At 35.3% G+C, this 21,262-nt stretch overlaps 1 protein-coding gene across 1 annotated transcript in view; it reads left to right on the top strand.

The window, feature by feature from the left end:
- The window catches only part of MALRD1 (MAM and LDL receptor class A domain containing 1), a 283,169-nt gene that overhangs the window by 122,611 nt on the left and 139,296 nt on the right, over positions 1–21,262 (top strand). Inside the window, exon 25 of the mRNA XM_075746327.1 lies at positions 1,877–2,174. Within this exon, the coding sequence (XP_075602442.1) occupies positions 1,877–2,174 (298 nt within the window). The remainder of the gene's footprint in view (positions 1–1,876; positions 2,175–21,262) is intronic.

The following is a 21,262-nucleotide window of genomic DNA, read 5'->3' on the forward strand; positions in this document are numbered from 1 at the left end:
CAGTATCAGAGAATTAGTTACAAACAGAACCATTTGTTATAATTCTTTTAGTTTTCAAAAATCTATGATAAATTCTTCAACATAGACCTGAAAAGTTTACATAGCCAACTGATGAATGACAACATCCAGAGAACTTTGGAGAACCAAGACTAGAGAGCTAGCCTACATTCTGATAAAAAGCCAATTTAAGTATGGGAATGAATATTTCACATGCATTATAATTGAAGCCTGAGTAATGTGGGGCCCCAGTCCTGAAAGGACTTGGATACATACTTAAATTTTTGCATAACTGCTATCAAGATGACATTACTACTCTATGATATAACTAGAAACGATGGCTCCAATATACAAAATTATTCAGTGTAATTGAGATAAGGGTATTGCAAATAAATGTGAAGTCCAGAAAGTAATGTTGGGAGCTGGGGGACGGGAGGATATGAATTCAATGATCACAGAAGACAGACAAACATACAAAATACAGTTTGGTAGTTTTGAAAAGAACTCTAGCCAATTAGGAGCAGTGTGGTGGGCAGCTCTATGAAAATATCCCCTAGAATTTAATGACAGAAAATTGAACAAAATTCAGCAGTATTAAAAAGAAATGGAGATAAAAATATTAAAGATAGAAATATGGAAACCATTATGTAATTTAAAGATAAACACATATATTTAATAGACAAACCTCATTTAAGGAGGGATTTTAAGAGATACAGTAGTTGCAGGACAGGAAATGGGCAGATGAATAGAAATATTTCAATACAAGAAAACTAACTTAGAAAAATTGTATTTGACTATTTCATTGCACAGGAGATGTTCTGAAAGTGAACGTAATAAAACTTTCAAAAGAATTATAATACAAAGCCCTTGGTGGCTTTACTAATCAATAATTAGGGAAAATCCATTAAATAGAAATGTGGGGTTTTTTAAAAAAATAGCGTGTTTGTGCAATACAGTAGACTACAGAAGCCTATGAAACCCTATAGCACCAGGTAATACAAAAGGATGTGACTTTACATTTACATGGGCATCATCATATTTGTTATTAGGTTTTTATAGCTATAATAAATAAGATAGAGTTTTCATTCTTTAGGGCTTGTGTTATGCATTAAACTAGAAAGAATTTGAGCTACAGATATGTTCTTGCATATTGTAGCATGAATTGCCTTCTTTCAGGGTTCTACATCATTCTTGAAAATATTCTGATCTTTGTCAGAAACAAGATATTGAACTAGATTAAGTACTAATTTGATCAAACACAAGTATTCCTTTGTTGCTTTTGAACTGAAAATAGTTTAGAGAGCAGTTAATGGTGACAACTCTTCACAGTGATTTTTTTTAATGTTCTGTATATATTATCACTGTTTCCTAATCCAAGGACCTCCTATGTTTTATTTTTGATATTGTTTTGCATTTCTGCAATCCATGTAGAAGTTTTGCTCCCATATTAGATTAGAGAAGGTTATTTTCAAATTACACACTCTATAATCTAGTACAAACACATGTATAACCAGAAAAGTGTTCAGTAAACTGAAATTACTTCCCATATTATAAATGGCACTGCTCCAATCCTCTGTTTCCGTATCAAGTTTTTTCATTCTGTTACATTTACATGAAAGAGTTATTCAAAAGAAATGTAAGATCAGCTGTCACAGTATTGTAATGCTGGCTTCCAAGTTTTCCTTATGGAATAGTTTAAAAAGCTTCACTAGTAAGTCTTTCTGTGTGCATTTTAATTAAATTGGTTTTAAATCAGTAAAATTAAGGGTTATTCTGAATGCTACTAATGATGCTTCATTTAATAATTAGGGTAAATACAATAGCAGAATGTCTCTGAAGTCACCTATTGTATATGTGATGCTATTGTTCTTGCTTACAGATACTTTTCTATTACCATATGTATGGAGCTCACATTGGATCATTGATTGTCTACCAGAGGACTACAACAAAACATGAAAAAATTCTCCTTAATCTTACTGGAAACCAGGGAAATTTCTGGCAGCACAAGGCATTGATCCTTGCAGGAGATGGAGATGATGATTTTCAAGTTGTCTTTGAAGGGATAGCTGGAGGAGGTCCCAAAGATGGCATAGCACTTGATGACCTCACATTTTCAAGGGGGTGCTTACCATCCCAAGAATTTTTACCAGCAGAACCGACGATGCTGCCTCCAACAGGTAAGTTCCTGCTATGGACAAACAGTCTATGTAAGTCTGGAAAGAATGAATAGCAGCATTGCTTTCATTTCTTTGTCTCTCCTTCAAAAGAGGAATAGAATCCATAGCTTGCTAAAGACATGTTGAAACCAACATGCTTTTATGTAGCTCTTTGAAATTCTAATAGAATTATTTTATTAAATAATTGTTTGGGTACTAAGTCAAGACTTGTGAGTCTGCAAGACTTATTGTCCAGCCATGTATACTTAGACAATATACTGATTAATTCAGTGGGATTTATTTATCAACAGTTGTGAAATATAGTTATTGTAAAATAAAGAACTAACAGTGAGACAGAGGCATTATAGATAGATTGTAATACTAAGGCCAGTAGGCTTTAATGCTTTTTGGCTGCTGGGGGTTCCTGCTGATACTGTTTAGGCACCATATCCATCTTCTTCCTGTATGGTATGGTGCCAGCACTGGTGCAATTATTTGCACCATCCTCACTTACTGCACAAGGGAAATAAGACTCAGAAAAATTTTACCAAAAATAATAGTTCTGGTGGATATGAATCCAAATAACCCAAGGTAAGAGCTGCTCCTGAAAGCACCAATGTTCGTTACCATTATTTGCTTGGGCACAAATGATGAAGGAGAAACATTTTCTGACAGAACAGGACAAATCTCTTTCCTCCTTCCACATTTATCACCAGAGCTACTGAAATGTATACCCCCAAAGTGGAATTTAGGAGATGCATTTTGTTCCTGGGACTACTACAAATTTCCTGCATGGCTGCAGCAAGTCATTTTATCTCACTTCTCTGTCTTTCTGATCAATAAACCAAAGTTAATATTTCCCAATGTCAAGGACTACCAGGAGAATGGATCATTAATTTATGTGAGCTGCTTTGCTTTGTTACTGCTGCTAATGAGTAGTCTTCCCCTTTAGGATATCATTAAGCACTGCTCAGGCACTGGGAAATAACACTGGTGAGACTACATCAAACCTAAGAAATTACACTGTACTCTGTGCGCAAGATAAGCAGGAAAGATATGGGCAATGTTTTCCAGATATATCTCTGATAAATTGCCTGTTACAGTACGTAGTATTGGCTTCCTAGTTCTGTCAAAACAGTCACGGAAATTTATTATAAATGAGATTGGTATTTTAAAGTTCAGCTTGAAATGAACGTTACCCCAAGAGGAACACTAGCTGAGGTTTTTGATTCCTTATTTTTGATGTTTTCAGACTCTATCCTCTTAATGGTAGATGCAAGTCCCCGTGGCAATGTTAGAAACTTTAAAAGCTTTGGTTTTGATAGTAAAGGATGTTCCAAAACACTTTTATGATGTATATAATAAAAAAGCTACTAAAATTTCAGGAAAAAGCCACTGGAGACTGATTTCTTGGTGTAGCTCATCTAAGATGTACTATGTGAACTTTGTAGATTCACAACACTTTGAGATAATGGTCTAAATTCATCCTTATAGTAAAACATCTTTTCTATATCAACAATTCTCACTTGTCCCAGACAAGAGTTTACATTAGCCACTGAGGGTTCCAATTTACAGCTACTATTTAGCAGCAATATCTGTGTGGGTCATTGCTTGAAATGTGGGCTTTGAAACCCGAGTATCTACCCGAAATCTACTCCTGTCTACAGAAATGTTCTGAACAGTGACAAAATGTATGCCGGAGGCTACAAAAAATTCTTTGCGATGTAACTTTATAAACCAGAGTCAGCTAGAATGACCGTGATGATCAGCTGCAAAAATTTGGGCTCATAGACTTCTCTGTTTATATGTAGAGACAAAAGGAGAGGTTAACCAAAAGTGAAATACTTATAACCATTGCTCATTTTTGTAAGTTTCTGAAGAACATCATGCAGCAGAGATCTGCTCCTTTCTTGTCTCCAGCTGGAGAGAACATTTGCTAAGAAAGTTGAAATGTTTTCTCTCTAAGAAAGAGATTCAGTAGCTTTTGAAGTCTGTTCTCATAACATGACGATGAAGCCTTGATACTGACGCTTATTTTTCTATCTGGTTAATATGCTCTCTCTGCTATATTTGGATAAATTTTTCCTTTTCTCAGGACTTGCAGGGAATGTTTCCTTCATTTTAGGTACTCAAAATAACACAGTGAATATTAACTGTCATGATGTTTTCCACCCTTTCTCTTCACTCAAATGAAGTTTGGTTATTCAGTGTTCCTTCTCAGAGTTTGAAGAGCTTACTTTGTTATTTTTATGGCATACCAATCTACAATTGGTATTCTGCAAACTGAACAAACTACATTAAAAAAAAAATCTAATATAATTCCTTTTTAATGTCTTTTTTAAAAAATTCAAATTCATTGTAATGCACACATCAAGATTCTTCTGAGTCTTATGAGCAGTAACACTTTAACACAGGTATACTAAGGTGGTCTGTGCTTGTTATTTCTGCACATGAAGTACTATCACAATGGGTATAGAGTGAGGACTAAGTAGAATAGAGTTATTAAATGTTCATATCTGCGACAGAGACTCTCACTCTTCACAAGAATCATTCCCTGACTATGTAAACTTTTTGAAGTTCTAAACATATTAAAAAATTACATTCTGTGGGGTTGTTTTTCTTCCTGACAAACATGAATACTTAAAGGCTGAAAGCAAGCACTGGACAACTAGGAAAAATCATTTTGAAGGTTAGCATTGTCATTTTCTGTAGACTGACAGCATACTGTAGACTGTCCTCATGATGCTGCTTAACGATGATGCTGAAGTGGAAAGCCACTGAGAGCCGCTTAAAATGCTGCACCTGAGAAACAATAAACGTCATTTTAAGCTGGCTCTTATCAACTCTTCATGGTTTGAATAGTGATGTATGGGGGAATATCGAGTTTTTTCATATCCTACAACAGTACTGTGTGTAGTAAGATACAAAGTCAGTTTTGTTCTAACTGCTATTTATTCCTGCTGCTATTCGTCTGCAGTGTGGCCAGATTCTCGAGTTAAACTCTGCCCCATGTAAAGGGCTGCCAGTATCCACATCAGCCCAGAAACAGCCCTTGGCCACACTGAACTGATTACAAAGGTGCAATTCTGGCTTTGTTTCCTCTGAGATAACATATACCTTCCTATGGAGCTGGCAAACTGGCAGGATTATGTAAGTCAGGTACGACATTTTCCCCACACTTAACCACTCTTTCTCTCCACTACATGTCAAAGATGCAGTGACAACTATTTTCTATATGCTTTTCCCAATAGAAGGACATTGTTAACAGTTTTCAAAGTCATGACATTTCCAGGAGGCATTCACATCCTTTTCTCCTTCATGCAGCAACCATAATTTTAAAGGGACTTATATGATCCCCCAAGAATGTTCACAGATTAAGATACTGCCTGACTATGCCCACAAAATATGAGACCATTGGTATGAGTCATATTTTATACATATATTTTTTTAACAAAAGAGATATTATGGATTTGACAAGAACTTCCACGATCTCCAAATGTGCTTCTCCTTTCTCTCCTTTCCCTCTCTTCCCTTACAAAGTGTTGTTACTGGCTATAAAAATGGCAGATCCCTCCATCAGAGTTTCTGCTCATGTCTCTGTACCACTTATCTGGGAATACAACAGCTGCCAAGGGCTGCCTGGTCAGATTAACAGCTTACAGTAGAGAAAAGGTATTCCCAGAGACAAGAGAACTGGTGGCTGTTGACTTAAGTTTTGTAGAGAATACAGTTGTTATTTCCAACAAATTAAAGGAGAGTCACTGAAGTGTTACATGTGTCTTTAAGAACATAGGAATATTTACAGGAGATCACATCAATGTCCATTTCACTTGATATCGTATTATCTCCAACAGTGTCAATGAGATGTTGAGCAGGAACCAAAAAAGGACAGGCATATATGATACTTCCTCCCAATGTTCCTAATATTTCCTTTTTAGGAGACCTTATGAACCAAATGTGGTTTCATATATGCAGTAAACCTTAATGTATTTGCCTTCTGTAAAAAGTCTAGCTTCTCTGGGAACACACTCAAAAGTTTAGCCCTCTCCTCATTTTTGGCAGCAAGTTGTGGAGGTCTGCTGCTTGCTGAGACAGCAACTCTGTTTTCACGCTGTCTCCTGTTTGATAATGTCTTTTACTGAAAATGGTGGTGAGCAACAGACAAACCCACCTACTTCCATATTGGTCTCTAAGCAGTCGTCCTTAACATTACACACTGAAGGAGTTCCAACTTATTTCTTGCATGGAAACTATTCCATATGTTTTCCTTTCTCTGACTTTTTAAAGAATCTACTATAGTCTTTTGAGATTATAAAATCAGGTCTGTGTAGAGTATTTAGGAAATGAGTGAATAGTGGAAAGATACTGTAGCAAAAGGATTATTTTTCTCTTTGCTCTCTTTCCTGGTAAATCCTAAAGTTTTATTTGCTTTGCCCTTTTTGAGCATTGGGCTGATGTGTTGCTGGAGCTGTCTACAGTGGTCTGCTGTGTCGCTCCTTAAGCAGTGGTAGTGGGTGGTGTTGTTCTGTGTAACTCAATTAACATTGCATTTCATTGCCAGTCACTCAGGATGAAATTCTTTTGCTTAACTGTGGCTGTTTAGTTCCATTGTAGTTGTATAAGATGCCGGACACACCTGCTTGGGGCTGGCAGCTTCCTTACAGGAAAGTCTGCTGCCCTGCAAAGGTGGCTGGTGCCAGGAAGGCTGACCAGTGCACGAAAAGGACTGGATACTGTCTTTTTAAGCAACTTCATTTTCACAAAATACTCTTCCTATTATTCATAGTTATTCCTAGCTCATATCACCCTGAATAACTTCATATCACTAGCAGAGTTTCTTAACTCATTACTCATGCACTTTCCTGATCTTTTATGAGGAAACATTAAAGAATACAGCCTCATTACATTTTCTTGGTTTGTTTGTTGGATTTTTGTGGGGTTTACTTTGTTTTTTCCAGACTGGATTTTGAATCATTTTAGCACAAATTAAAAAAAAAAATTTTCAAAAAAAAAAAAAGTAGAATTCAGCAAAAATATAGCTAAAATGAAAATAAATAAAGATAAAGGTAGAGAATAGTCAGGAAATCAGATTTGCCAAAATCTTTTCATTTGAAATATTACCCAAAACTTTAGAGTGTACTCTAAAGACAAAAGGATATTGCTTATATCACTCTTTCACAGATATAATTAGATTTATAAAAATTTACAGGCACATAAATAGAAATAACCTTGGCAGTTATTCTAACTAATATATAATTACAAGAACAATCACGTTTTATGCTTCAGTGCATAATGTGATCTCCTACTGAAAAGAGGAAAAATGTCTCCTTATGGACACTAATTGAATAACAAAGCATTTATATCTTCCTTTGAAGCAACCAGCATTGACCGTTGTCTGAGAGAACAGGATGTGAAACAAATAAGGGAGAATGTCTAAAGCACTTTAAAAGCAGTTCTGGGAAAACAAACAAACAAACAGAAAACCAACCAACAAAATAAATAAATAAATGAATAAATCCAAGCCTATAAAGAATACTCATAATTTCTGATATGCCCCTGAACTTTTGGAAGACAGAATATACCTACATAATTGCCTTAATCACACACAGCAGATTGTGAAATTTTCTTTTTTTCTTAATTAGTACCTGAATAGAAACATACTCTCAGATGTATCTAGAATGAAATTCCATGCAAGTGGCAATTTTCTTTCACACCTATATAATAGCATGAAAATAAAAGTTCATGGTTATAGTCTAAACTTTTTAAAATAATAAATTGACACATATAATTTTTTCTCTCTCCTTTCTGGAACAAGATACAATTGCTCCATACTTTTCAGAAAAATGGTGGAAATACTGTAGAATACATAGATTGGTTTAGTAGCTGGACACAAAGCTAACAGTGGTCGCATACAGGTGACTTGAATGCAACTTCTACATATATTGGCCAGCTGTTATGAAGAAAATAATCTTTTTATTTACAGTGAAGAAGAAAAAATATATTGTCTGGATTTTCACGTTGTATTCTGAGCCTACGAAGCTTTCCCCAGCTAAATTCCAAGTCAGTATAACTATAATCACTGCATTTTATCAATTTATGGTTGTAAATATCTGCCCTTGTTCCACCTATTTCTTTCTACAGTTGCTTCTTTTTCTTTGTTGGTAGCTAGGACTCTGATTTATCTCCTTTATTTTTGAGCTCTAGCCTTACCAGATTGTATGATGGTTTCAAAGATGAAAACAATGTGCCCGTTTGCTAAACTAAAAAATTTTCCTATTTACTTATATTAGTCTAGTTTGCAAAACAATTAAAAAAAATTAGACTCAGTTGCAGTTTTAAAGATACATTGGAATCAAAAATAATTTTGTCAACATTCTTTGGGGTTTATGATACATTTCTCTCTGTAACTGATTGCAATATTTGTACATACAATAAAGCCCAGATAATTTGCAGAAATTTGTCATAATTTGTCATAATTTTATCTCAAAGTAATAAAATGTTTTCCCTAGTTTCTTCCAGACCTAATACCTTGAATGTGAAATAAAGCTCAAAGAGTATTTGGATCAGCGGTTAGAGCAGAGTCTGGATCAGGCCCACAACTGATTACAACTCTGGAAATTGGACAACAGAACGTGATTAACGTCACCTGAGGTCCTTGGAGATAGGGCACTGCCAGCACTTATTTTTCTGTTTTGTAAAACAGTTTAACATCTCCAAAACAGTCCTTAGTTCTCGGGCCTCCCCAGACAGGTTTCTGAGAAACATCTCACAGAGCAGACATCCAAATAAATATGAATTCAGGAGAAATGAATTTTCAGTGCTGGCAGTTTGAAGTGAGTCTCTGAGCAGCAGGTGAGGGCAGGAATGTATCTCTGCGTTCACGATATGAACTGGTGATTCCCTTTGGCAATGGGTAGCTGGGGTATGGGAACAGCGTTTATAACTGTTTTTAACTGTTCTTAAAAGTGCAAGAGCAATTCCTGATACCGGATTTATAAAGAGGAACCCTGTTAAAGAGCCCTGCTCTTTTGTTTTCTCCCTACTGGGAGAACTAAGTAAGAAGACTTCTACCAAATCTAAGCTTTCCCAGGACTATCAGTGATACTGGCGTTATTAGCTCAGACCGTTCCCCACGTGTTGCATGTTCCGTGGGCAGAGCCTGCCTCTCTGCCTGGCCGATCTGAGAGCATGCAAGCTCCAGCCTCACTTTGCATTCCAAGAACTAACAAACAAATTACCATTACTTGAGTGTAATTATTACTTTTCTCTCACTCATATAAAGTAGAGGAATAATGCTGCAGTACAGGATATTCTTAGAGATATCAAATGTTCTCACTGTTAAGTCTTGCAACAGCAAAAGTGATCTGAAAAAAAAAAAAAAGTTGTATTTCAGTATCTAGTCCAATTTTACATTTAGTGCAGCAAACCTTTGCTGGGCATTTGAATTTTCTAGACATCCTGGAACAAAATTTGCATGTGTGGTTAAGACTGCGGGCATGTGTGTGCTGCTTCTTTCTCCCTCTCTAACTGATGGAAGCAAGCTGAATTTAAAGTGGCTTTTCAGTACATACTTAGCAATAGTCACTTTGGACTGTATTTTACTATTCTAGTTATAGTGTTTACATTTTCAATATGGTATACATTAGACAAAGAAAAACATTGTTTTGTAAGATATTTGTAAATTTTATTTGAAAGCTCAGTTTATATTTTGTGCTTTAAATCAAGGAAGATTTCAAGCAATTCACTGCACAGCTTCATTTTTATTCTGTGATTTATTTTTTTCTCAAAATTTTCAACAGAATATGCTTCCCAAGATACCTAACTAACTATCACAAGACGTGCCTGGATTACTGTTTAGTCGTAGGATAAACAAAGTTAATAAAGTATGTGGTAAAAAGACTGTTAACTGTCAAAATGTTCAAAGCATTCCTAAGTGTGGAAGGGCCACACTCGGTGTGAGCTCAAAAGTGAGATCACCTCATTTGCCTCGCACAGGGAGAGAAGATTGTAGAAATGGAAATTCAAAAAAGGGGTTTTTTTTACATTTGGAAACTTCCAACTATCCAAAATAAAAGCAAAAGTTGTGTCACCATGTCACCAATAATCACAGACGTAGTCCTCAAGAAAAAATGATGGGAGGTTATTGACTGAGGCTTCATGATCTTCACCGAGCATAGGGGGAAAAAAGCTAGCTAATTTTCCTCTTCAGCTAGGCTGAAGAGGGAATATGCTGATGAACTGGAGAGAGAGCAAGGATTTTTTTCTCCACTTTTCTGTTTTAGTAACTGTTTCTTTCTTTGAGGAAAGCCTTCAAAGCAGCTGCTTTGAGGAAGCCCTCAAAATATATTTGTGCTGCTTTCTTAGATATCTGAATAAGAAACACAGTTAGGGGGAGAGATAAATAAAACCATCTTAACATGCATAATGAATCTTCAAATTAAGTAAATCCAAACTTTATCAGTCTTATCTAAGACTTGAAATTAATATTAGAGTGGGATTCAACTCCAAGTAAAGACTCAAATCACATGTCATATACTTCTAGGTGTACTCAAGATGTGTCAGGTATCTAAATTTCAGTGACAGTCGATGTACAATATTGTTCTTTTGCTGCTCAGCCACTCAGGACATGACTGAATTGTACATACGAAGGCATCTATTGTTATTTGTGATGCAGTAGGGTGTCTGAGAAATTCTCTCAGTGCTAACAGGTGTGTAATGCAGGATGTATGGAAATTATATGCCCTTCAGGGGTAGCACCTGGTGACAAGGAATGAAGTCTGATACATTTTGAGATGCTACGTGTGTGGGAAACCAAATAAAACTCTAAGTTTCTACTTAACATGATGTGATCACTCTTTGAAGTCCAATGATTGTTACCAATCAGATCCCCATCAGTTTTAATGGCAACTTAGACACTTAGCTTGCCTACATGTAGATATCATAGAATCATAGAATGGGTTGGGTTGGAAGGGACCTCAAAGATCATCTAGTTCCAACCCCCCTGCTGCGGGCAGGGACACCCTCCACTAGACCAGGTTGCCCAAAGCCCCATCCAACCTGGTCTTAAACACTGCCAGGGATCCAGGGGCATCCACAACCTCTCTGGGCAACCTGTTCCAGTGCCTCACCACTCTAACTGTAAAGAATTTCTTTCTATGTCTCTTTGTGAGCTGAATGCCATCTAAGTTTTTACTTTTGAATTCTTTTTGACATAGTTTTATTTTCATCATCTTTTACAGGTCTCTCTTTCCCTAGGTTGGTTTAGATTTGCTTTATCAGAAATGTTTTTTGAGTTACCCTGCTGCTAGCTTAAGCAGAAATGACTGCTAAGTGATGCACAGCTAGGTTGACAGCCTCAGTGTGCTGGAAGATACAGAGTGTTTCCCATAATACTGGTGCAGTATCTCATCTATGGCATGTGACACACACTTGTTCAACTGTAGACTAAGCAGTTGTTGTGGGATGGCAGTGCATGATGTCTTCTCCTTGTGACGTCTCCTTCTGGTCATGTTCAGTGGCTGCAACCTTCCACTCTGGGTGGCTCTTTGCCTGCACCTTCCAGAATGAGATTTTGTCTTCATTAGATCCTTCTGTTCTAGTCTAAATCTTCTCCCTTTGAAACGCTCTTGTTTCTTGCATCTACTTTCACAAGAAGTCACCTCAGCCTCTCAGCCTCTCCTTTTCTTGTCTCTACTCAGACCAGATCATTACCATTTTTGCATAAGGAAGTGCAATAAAACTATCCTAAATACTGCAGGTATTCAAGACTGAGGCATTAAGGAGACACTAATTTGGATTCAAGACATTAGACTCACACTACATGGTCTCTGACTGGTAGTACTATGGAAACTAACGCCTCCAGTACTACTGTGCAAAGGTTTCACAGCGGTGGTTGAAGATGATGGCTGAAACCATCATGTTAGCTTCAGAGGAAAATTTAAAAGGTCGGAATACTGCCTTTGAAATACTCAAAATTAAGATATTAGAAATAATTCATAGCTGTTATGGGAGAAGACCTTCAAATATGCTTTCTTGTTTAGTCTGTGTTTACTTTGAAGATCTTTTATTTCTCTTAAGACTTTAGTGTAATTGAACTAATGATAGACTTTAATATTCTATGTGTTTTATCCAGGACTGCCATTTCTTACAGACACCCAGTACAAGATTTTTATCTTGATAAAAGTGTTTATGAATTGGCTGCATAAAGCTTTATATATGACATCTTTACTTTGATGCTATTACAGTTCAGCTTGAGGATATGTAAAGCACCGTTTACATATGATGCCAAAGACTAGAATATTCCTTGTTTGACAGAAAGGTTTGCAAACTAGTGTTTGTAGTGAATGTCATTCCATAAGGCTGAATTAAGTTACAAGGTCTGCTGCTAGCACAATAGCCAAATGTCTGTCTTCTAACAGATGCCTTTGCAGTTGTGTAGGATATGATATTTTCCAGTTTTGTTTATCATCTGTTTTTTTATGGAGCTATTTGCAATTATGTGGGGTTGTAAGAAAAACTTGAATTCTTTTCCAAATACATGAAGTACTTTCCATAATTCTACTGCTCAAATTCTACTGGTTTTTTGATTCCACATCTTTTCACAAGTTGAATGTGTACTTACTACATTAGTAGAACAATATAGTTTATGAACACATATTTTGTTAAGCATCATCTGGAGCACTTTTGTAACTAGATAGAGAATGCACAAGAATTTAAAGGTGTGGGGTTTTTTTTAAATTAGCATAATGAAAAATGACTTGAGAAATTATTTTCTACAAAAAACAACCAACCTACTGTATGTGATGAATTTGGGCATGATGTGTTAAGACAAAGTGTTACATCAGAAGAAAATTTATACCAGTATCAGTGAGTGAGACCCAGAATGTCAATGTAATGTTTTTTCATTAGAGTAATCTTAGTTTTCTGAAGAGTTCTAACACTTCAATGATAAGTGTGTAATAGCTAACTAGATAGAGAACTGGGGGAAACTGGAAGCTGAAACAGTAGTTTTATACTGTGATAAATAATCATAAAGACCAATTGAAAGATTAGTTTCTGAATCTCAGTATTAATTAATTGAGGTTTAGCTAAAATATTTTGAGACTCAGAATTAATATTACTATGCATACTTCATATAACTAACTAGTTAGTTAAAACAGTTTAATTGTAAGCATTAGTTGTTTTTATTTTCATGTGTACTGAAGATCATAATGGAAATAACAACCTATGTTATCCTAGGGGAAAGGACAGCAGAGAAACAGGGTGAAAAAAAGTCTTTAAAAAGTTATGTTCTTTAGTTTTAGGTGAAAGTAAGTCATGCAAAGCAAATGTTTATCTAGAACAACTCTTTATGACTAAAATTTTACTGAACAGTTTTTCATTTAGCAAATTTCTATTAACTTTTTTTAAAAAACAGAAATGTGATATTCATCAACAGAAATTAACTGTGGACATTTAATTACCAATTATCAAGTACAAATTAAGTACCTATTTCTTGAGGTTAAAAGGAACACAACCTGTCCACCAGCCAGAAGTTATATCTACTCTGTCCCTCCCAATGGGGCACATACTTTTGCTTCTCCCTTGTATATCTATACATACAATCATTTGCCCAGTTTTAAAGTAAATACTGGCTTCTAATTCCCAAACTATTTCAGACTGTAAGCTTGGAAACACGGCTGAAATATCTCTTCTTGTGATATTTTGATATTGTTTGTGCTTCTGAAACAAACAAACAAACAAACAAAAAACAAACCACAAAAACCAGCACACAACAAAAGGCTCTGTGCAAGTAGAATGTCTGTTCGAAAGTATTTCCCCACTGAGAAAATGCATAACAGCTACACTGGTCCCCTTTGAAGTGACAATATCAAGAGCAAGTTAGAATTATTCCACGATGATAAAGTCAGACATGATCTTGATCATAAGTTTTTAAGCCTTCTTCTCTCTTATTCATAATTCTTAACACAATTATTTTAGTGGGATATATAAAACCTAATTAGCATGATAGATAACAAGTTACTTTGTTTAGTGATCAAGAATAAACAGTAACTGACACAGCAAACAAAGATTCACTATCCAAGAGAGAAATTTTATTGTTATTCTTAATTTTTTTGTAAAGGGATAACGAATCCTCAGTAAATACTATCTTAAGCAAAAATCTTGCATCTGTCTTTACAAGGAGGAAAAGATCCTTTCTATAGCTATTGCTGTTCTGTTATTCCAGGCAGGGACAGAGATGGCTTAATACACATACTACGCCTTACTCCCTTTGGAATCAATTTCTGTGAAAGATGCTTATGTGATTCTGTGTAGTGACTTTTAGGAGATGTACAGATGCATCCAAATGTAAATGCCCAAGAGGATGACTTCCAAGTAGATGCTATACGTTGGTCAAAAAGCTATTCCAGTCATGAAGCTAAAGTAGTAAGGCTGTTATAGCCCAGGGAGAGTACAATTCTTTCCTATTGTCCCTGAAGAATAATCCAGGATTGAGGCTCTGAGTTTTGAGAGAAGATTTGACATATAAAGAGTTGTAAGTGCTGAAATTGCTAATTTGAGAGCTCGGTTAGCCAGGACAGTGTTCAGTATTCCAGTGCATTACAAAACATGATCTACTGGTTTGTGAACTTGGAAACACTCAGAGATATATTTTAGATTTTTTAAAAAATCTTGAATTTGGATGCCCAACTTCAAATCAGTGAGACCTAGTTTGTCACAAAGCAGAAATGCCACAGGTGAGTCTTTCTCATGGTTTTGTCACAGCCATAGATACAGAATTATTCTTCTGTATTTTGAAGTTGTCTAGTGGTGTGGATAGGCTTCAAAAGAATATTGGTGTAAGAAAGTATTCAGCTTATGTTGGACTTTCAGATGGTTTGGGCCAGGTAAATATGACGGTTTTGAGTAGTATTGAGTTTTGTGTTTCGGATCTGTTTGTACTTTCTTCTGTGTTTCCCTTACCTTCCTTTCTGCACAGGGAGCTGAATGGCAGAACTTGCATACAAATCAGTGTATTTGACCTGGCCATGAATAAATTTAGACTGGATGCTAAAAGGGTCCCTTATCTGAAAACCGAAAAATAGCCTTCCTATAACAGCAATTGAGAAAGTTACTGATTTTATTGAAGGCATAGGAATTGCTTGAGGTTGTTGCCTTTCATAAAAGTGACCTAGACCCGGTGATTTGAGCAATTTCTGTTAAAGCGCAGGTTCCTATGAAATAGTACAAAACAATTTCATCAGGGCTCTCTTTCCAACCATAAACTTTTCTGCTGTTTGCTTGTTCAGTCACTTGCTAAGCTTGCGAGTTCAGTCACTTGCTACTGTTTGCTTACTTCAAAGAATGCTACTAAACATCAACACACACTGAATTGAGGTACAGTTAATAAACCTACTATTCTTTTGGAAATACATGATCGTGCTGGATTGGACTAATGTTAAATGAGGATAATAAATTTTGAAATGCTTTTGTCTTAGTAATTTATACTGGCTGGAAAAAACAAGGACCAGAACTACTTGATCATGTTAGGAGACATTAGCAGTGTAAATGACATTAGAGCATACAGGTTCCAAATGCAGATGTTGTTACTTGCAGAATCTCACCACAGACCACTTACGCTGACTTTATAGGTATATTTTTCATCTTTTTCTTTCATTGTCTGAGAACAAACATGTGACACAGAGGAAAGGGAAAAGCTGACCATAATAGAAGCCGTGTTTTTTTGAGATACTGAGTGATTAAAGAGTTTGTTGGTATCTTTCTCTTCCATCAGGCATAACATGTTTTTCATTTTCCTGTTGACCTTCCCAGTGGAGGCTCAAAGGTGTGTGGAAGGCTGTTCAAGGCATCAATAAAATCTTTTAATCATCATGTCCTCTTCAGTTCACGATAGCATTCTGTCTAATACAGATAGAAAGTTTTGTAATATCATATGGTAAATACAGTAATCCTGAAACTTACTCCTTTGAGCAATGAGAGATGAAGGTTCATAGGGGTCATGAGATACAATTTAATCAGTTATCAAGTTTTTAAATTTCTCCTATGGCTGTCTCCTACTCAAGTATTGCTAAAGTGTTTAAATACTACTATGTTTAAATGCTGTAATTGTTTATAGAGATTTTACACAAATTATATTTCTTGCAGCTGTTTTATAAACTAAATATGTGTAGAATTACTCAAGCAACATTGGAAAGTATGCACCATTTTTATTACTGACAGTATCAGTATATCTGTACTGTAACAGTGGAGGAGTTAAAAAAGCCTAGTAAGACCTTCTCTAGTCAAAACCTGGGGTTTTTATTTCTTTTGAGTGAATGCACATTCATATGCACCTAAGCACTTGAGACTGAAGTTTTTATTCTAGGTAATGCTGGTTTTAGAAGTCCCCTGCACTGCCTATAGTATATCAAATAAACTCACTATGAAGAGGCACTGAATACCCAACTTGCCTTTAGCTCCCCTTATCCTTCAGAATTTGTTAACCTTAAATACAGAAAAGCACAATGTTAGAGCATACTGTATGTATCACAGATTGGGTATGTCTTAGAGTGTATTGAATGATAAATGACCATCCTTTTCTAATGAGAAATAATGAATTACCAGCAAATGGAACACAGAAGATACTTCAGTGATCTGTCACGGATAGAGAAGATAATGTTGAACAGTGATAGGCTACATTTCTGTTTCCATTTAATGTTTCTGGGGATGAATATTACTGGATCTGATTACTGGAAAGGAATTCTCTTGTGTCTGTATTTGGAAATGGACAACATGAGAAATCAACTGAGATCTGGTTGTTGTTAAAGTCTTCATCAGCTCGTTGTCATGGGAGAAACTTAGAAGGTTCACAGGTTCTTCCCAAAGTCCCTTTTGCAAATGAACTCAAGATGTTGTTTTTTAAACCTTGGGTTGCTCAGAATGCAAATCAATATGTCAAGGTACTTGAGAGGCTTACAAAGCCAAAAATTCAAATGTTCGCACTCAATCCTAGAAAAAACAGACTATTTACAAAGAAAGAGCTGATAATGCATAGTACTTTTTAATTCTTTTTTTCCAGTACTTCAACTTCCAAAAGTCTTTTAAAATTCTTGTAGTTTCCAAAGCTTTGCTTTTGAAATGAGATACATTTTTCACATTCCTGTGCTGACAAGTCATTATTACTATGCATCAGCAACTGTGATGAAAGCACTTTATTCTGTGTCCTTGGGTTATACTGGTGAGATATTAGGGGAAAGATGTTCTTGTTAACTTTTTTTTTTTAAGGACATGTACAATTCAGTCATACAGTAATGTCAACTCAGAGGAAGAATGATAATGGAGTAATTGTTGCACAGAAAACCTCAGAGATCTAAATTACCTAGATAGCCCCTATCCCTGGGATGTCAAACTCTTAGCCTGCTGATTAACTACTCTGGCCTCTATACCAGATTATGGTTGTACAGGGACTCTAGCTTTGATTTAGGAACACGTATATTTCTAGCTGTGTGAGTGTAAATAAAATCTTTTGAAAATATTTTGAAGCAGATCTAGCTTTCAAGCCTACTGATACGTTATTGTGACACTTCTGAAAATTATAAACTATCCATATAATTTGATTTGGGGTTTGGATTGGAAAACATAGATGATACCATTAAATATAAAATGTTTAAAAAGCACAAGTTTAACAACTTTTGAAATATCCTTACTACCAGTCATTTTCCTGTTTCTAAAACATGATTGAGCTTGCCGGTGATTTTAAAGCGATGCTGACATAAAATAAGAACTAAAAAAGAAACAAGTTTAAATTATGAGAATTAAGTGTTAAATGTTTCTGACTACAGTCATAACTAGTGTACTCCCATATGCAATCATATTTTTGCAATTGTCTAGGAGTTTTGATATTTATCGTTTATTTATCATACTGAATTTATTTACAATAAGCCGAGATATTTAAAGGACCAGCTTCAAGAAGATTGAAATCTCATGGAGAAATTTGATATTTTCAGCTCTATTTTGTAGCTACTATAGGCATGGATAAGTTTATCTGTTATAAATTCTCATAATGATATCAGTAAATTGATGTCTACAACTGCACTTTGATTTTTAAAACCAAAAGACACTACTGTTAGTAAGTCCTCTAACCTGCTGCATAACATTAACCAGGTTTTCATCTAGCATTTTCCTTGATTTATCAACTCGTTTTTTAGTTAAATTAAAGCCTATCTCCTGGGGAAAAAATCAGTTTTTATTTAAAGCCTTTAAATGATAAAGAATTTATCACAGTCCTTGGTTATCTACTCAATGGTTAGTTACTCAATCATTTTATTTTAATTTCTTCAATTTTCTAGCATGTAATGATGGGGGTTTTTCTACTAGATTAGAGCTTTCTGCTATCAGTGTTTGTCTTCTTACAGGTAATTACAGAACATGACCAAGCTATTTCTTAAGCTTGTCTCTGATAAATTACCTTAATTGAGCTCCATTTGGTCACTCAACGTGTGTAATCAGACAATTCCTTTAGGAATCTTTCAGGACCATTCCAAGCAAATAAGACACAATTTGTTTTCATGAATATTGAGTGAAAATGAAATTATTGCATACTCACATATGAGTCCAAACACCTTGTGAGGTCTTCTAATGGATTTTAATGGTAAATTACTAAGTGATATTAAAAAAAAAAAAAAAAAAAAAAAACCCAAACAAACAAACAAAAAAACCCAAACAAACCCACCACACTCTTACCTTCATAAAGGGAAGGATGAGGGATTCTCATTCTGAAATAAAAGGTAAACTAAATGTTGTGGAGGCAAAAAACAACTGGTAAAGAATTCGAGTGATAAAAAAATCAGCTTTAATTATAAGGTGTTTCTGAACAGAGATGTAGGAAGATCATCTGAAGATCTCAAGAACTTTTAAGTGATATTGGAAAAATCCAAGTCTTCAAATATCTCCGTCTGCTAAAGTGATAGAAAAGAATAAATAAGAGTGCTTGTGCACCATCTTATCATACATTAACATAGTTAATTTATTTCAGAGGATTTAAAATTTTATTTTAAATAAATTCTTATTTTCAGAGAGGAGCTAAACAAGCAATGAAGTTATTACTATGATATTAAGTGATGTAAAAATTCACTACCTTCTAGAAATATCTTATTGTAGCACAGGCTATAGTTTCAAAGATCAAAGAATAATTTTTTTCTCCTCTGGAATTACTTCTTTGAGAACGCAACTGTTCTTGCCAGAGTTTGAAGTTTACATGAATATCACACATAGGTGCTGTTTCTTAATACGAGTGTTTTTTCTGTAATTTATTGCTGTTCTGCCTCAATGCTGCAACCTCTATACCATATTATCTTTATTACTATTCAACGTTCATTGATGTAGAAAATAAACCATATTTCAGTTTTGCTAGTAAGATTATTTTCTCTCTTGATGTTTGCAGGAGTGGTTTTTTCAAAATATATTTAAAAGAAACACTTTTACAAAATGAAGGTTGTTAATCCTTTTCCTAATTACATATTTTAAAATATAAATATTCCATCTGTTTATTTTGCTCAGGGTATTAAAGGGTTCAACTGTTTTTTCTCTGTTGTGTAAATCCTCCTCAATTCAGAGATTATTGATCTGAAAGACACTAACAGCTCCTTTGGGTCCACTGCATCCCAGAGTGTTGATGCAGTTACCACATAGGCCAAAAAGTCTACCTGCTAATAATCTTTAAGAAACACTGCTTGGAGCAAAAGTTAGTGAACCTTGGCAAGGAGAAGTTCCTCTCAGTTAAATATTCCTATTATACCCACATGCATCTATATAATAGAGTATTTGGAGTGTTAGGCTTGAGAAAAAGTAGGGAGGAAAGGACAGAAACTCAAAAAAACCCTTTTATAGGGTTGTTTTGGGTTATTTTTAACAGTTGTAAAGCCTGAGAAAGATGTCATTTAAGGAGAAAAACCTACCATGGAAGTACATCCAGAAACAAATCACGTTACAGATTCAGTTAGACAGTGTAATATCATTCATTACACATGCTTGAAAAGAATCATTCATGCCAGGATTCAAGATGGATGTTTTTGTTTTTCCTCACAAAACAAAGAGTTCCACTTTCCAACTCCATTTTTTTTTTACCTCAAAATGGAAGAAATGCTACAACGGGACTTCAAAATGCAATAGTTATTCTAATTATTGATGAACAGCAAGGAAAAGTATTTCCAAGCATTGAGTGCATCCTGAAATTTAAATTTCTATTTTGCTGACAAAACAATTTTTTTGCTTAAATTTTTAGTGTAATCACATACAAGGAACACAGGGTCATAATAACTAGCTCCTAAAAATAGATACCATTTAAATTAGGCAGCAATTTTATAACAAATCTCTGTCCCCCTTTGGGAAACAACACAGATGATTGAAGTCCTGATACAGTTTGGTAGAGAGGAGAAGTTGCTGATGGACTCTGACTGTCTCACAGGTTGCACTGACTGATACATCAATAAAATTACTGCACTCTTTTGGCCAGGACCGTTTTCAGAGATTGTGTACACTGATGCTTTCAGAAACTTGTAACTGTGAACTTCAAACAGGTCATTCTCTTCTAGTCAGAGCCTACTCATTTTCATTGTCTCCAGCTCAGGTCACCTTTGCCTGATGTTCTCGACTTTCTAAGTCATTATCAGACTTTTATTTTGGCTTGCTTCTTTTTGTTCAGGACTTTTTTCTCCTTTCTCCTTTCTTGTTAAAAGCCAAATCATGCACAGTCTTCTAGAGTAAACATGATTCATACTTTTATGTTACTAAGAAATCAGGAATTAAAAATGAATAATTTCCCCAGAAAACTTGCTAGATAGTTCTATGGTATTACAATTTATTTGTTTGGGGTTTTGTTTGTTTGTTTGTTTATAGTAAGTATGTGTTAGGAGGATTTTTTACTTAAAAAAGAGGGGTTAATTCTTGTTTTCTTTAGCTAACATCTAGAGAATCAAGGTTTATTTTCACTTTACCCAAAGCCTGCAGCAAAGGGGTGTGGCAATGCTTTTTCACCCAGTTTGGGGCATTTGTAATTTACAGTCTGCCATAAACAAAGTCCTAGGGATGGAGGTTGCCAACACACCAACTGAATACCCCATCTCTTATTT

The sequence above is a fragment of the Balearica regulorum genome, chromosome 2, assembly GCF_011004875.1.
Source record: "Balearica regulorum gibbericeps isolate bBalReg1 chromosome 2, bBalReg1.pri, whole genome shotgun sequence".
Lineage (NCBI taxonomy): Eukaryota > Metazoa > Chordata > Aves > Gruiformes > Gruidae > Balearica > Balearica regulorum.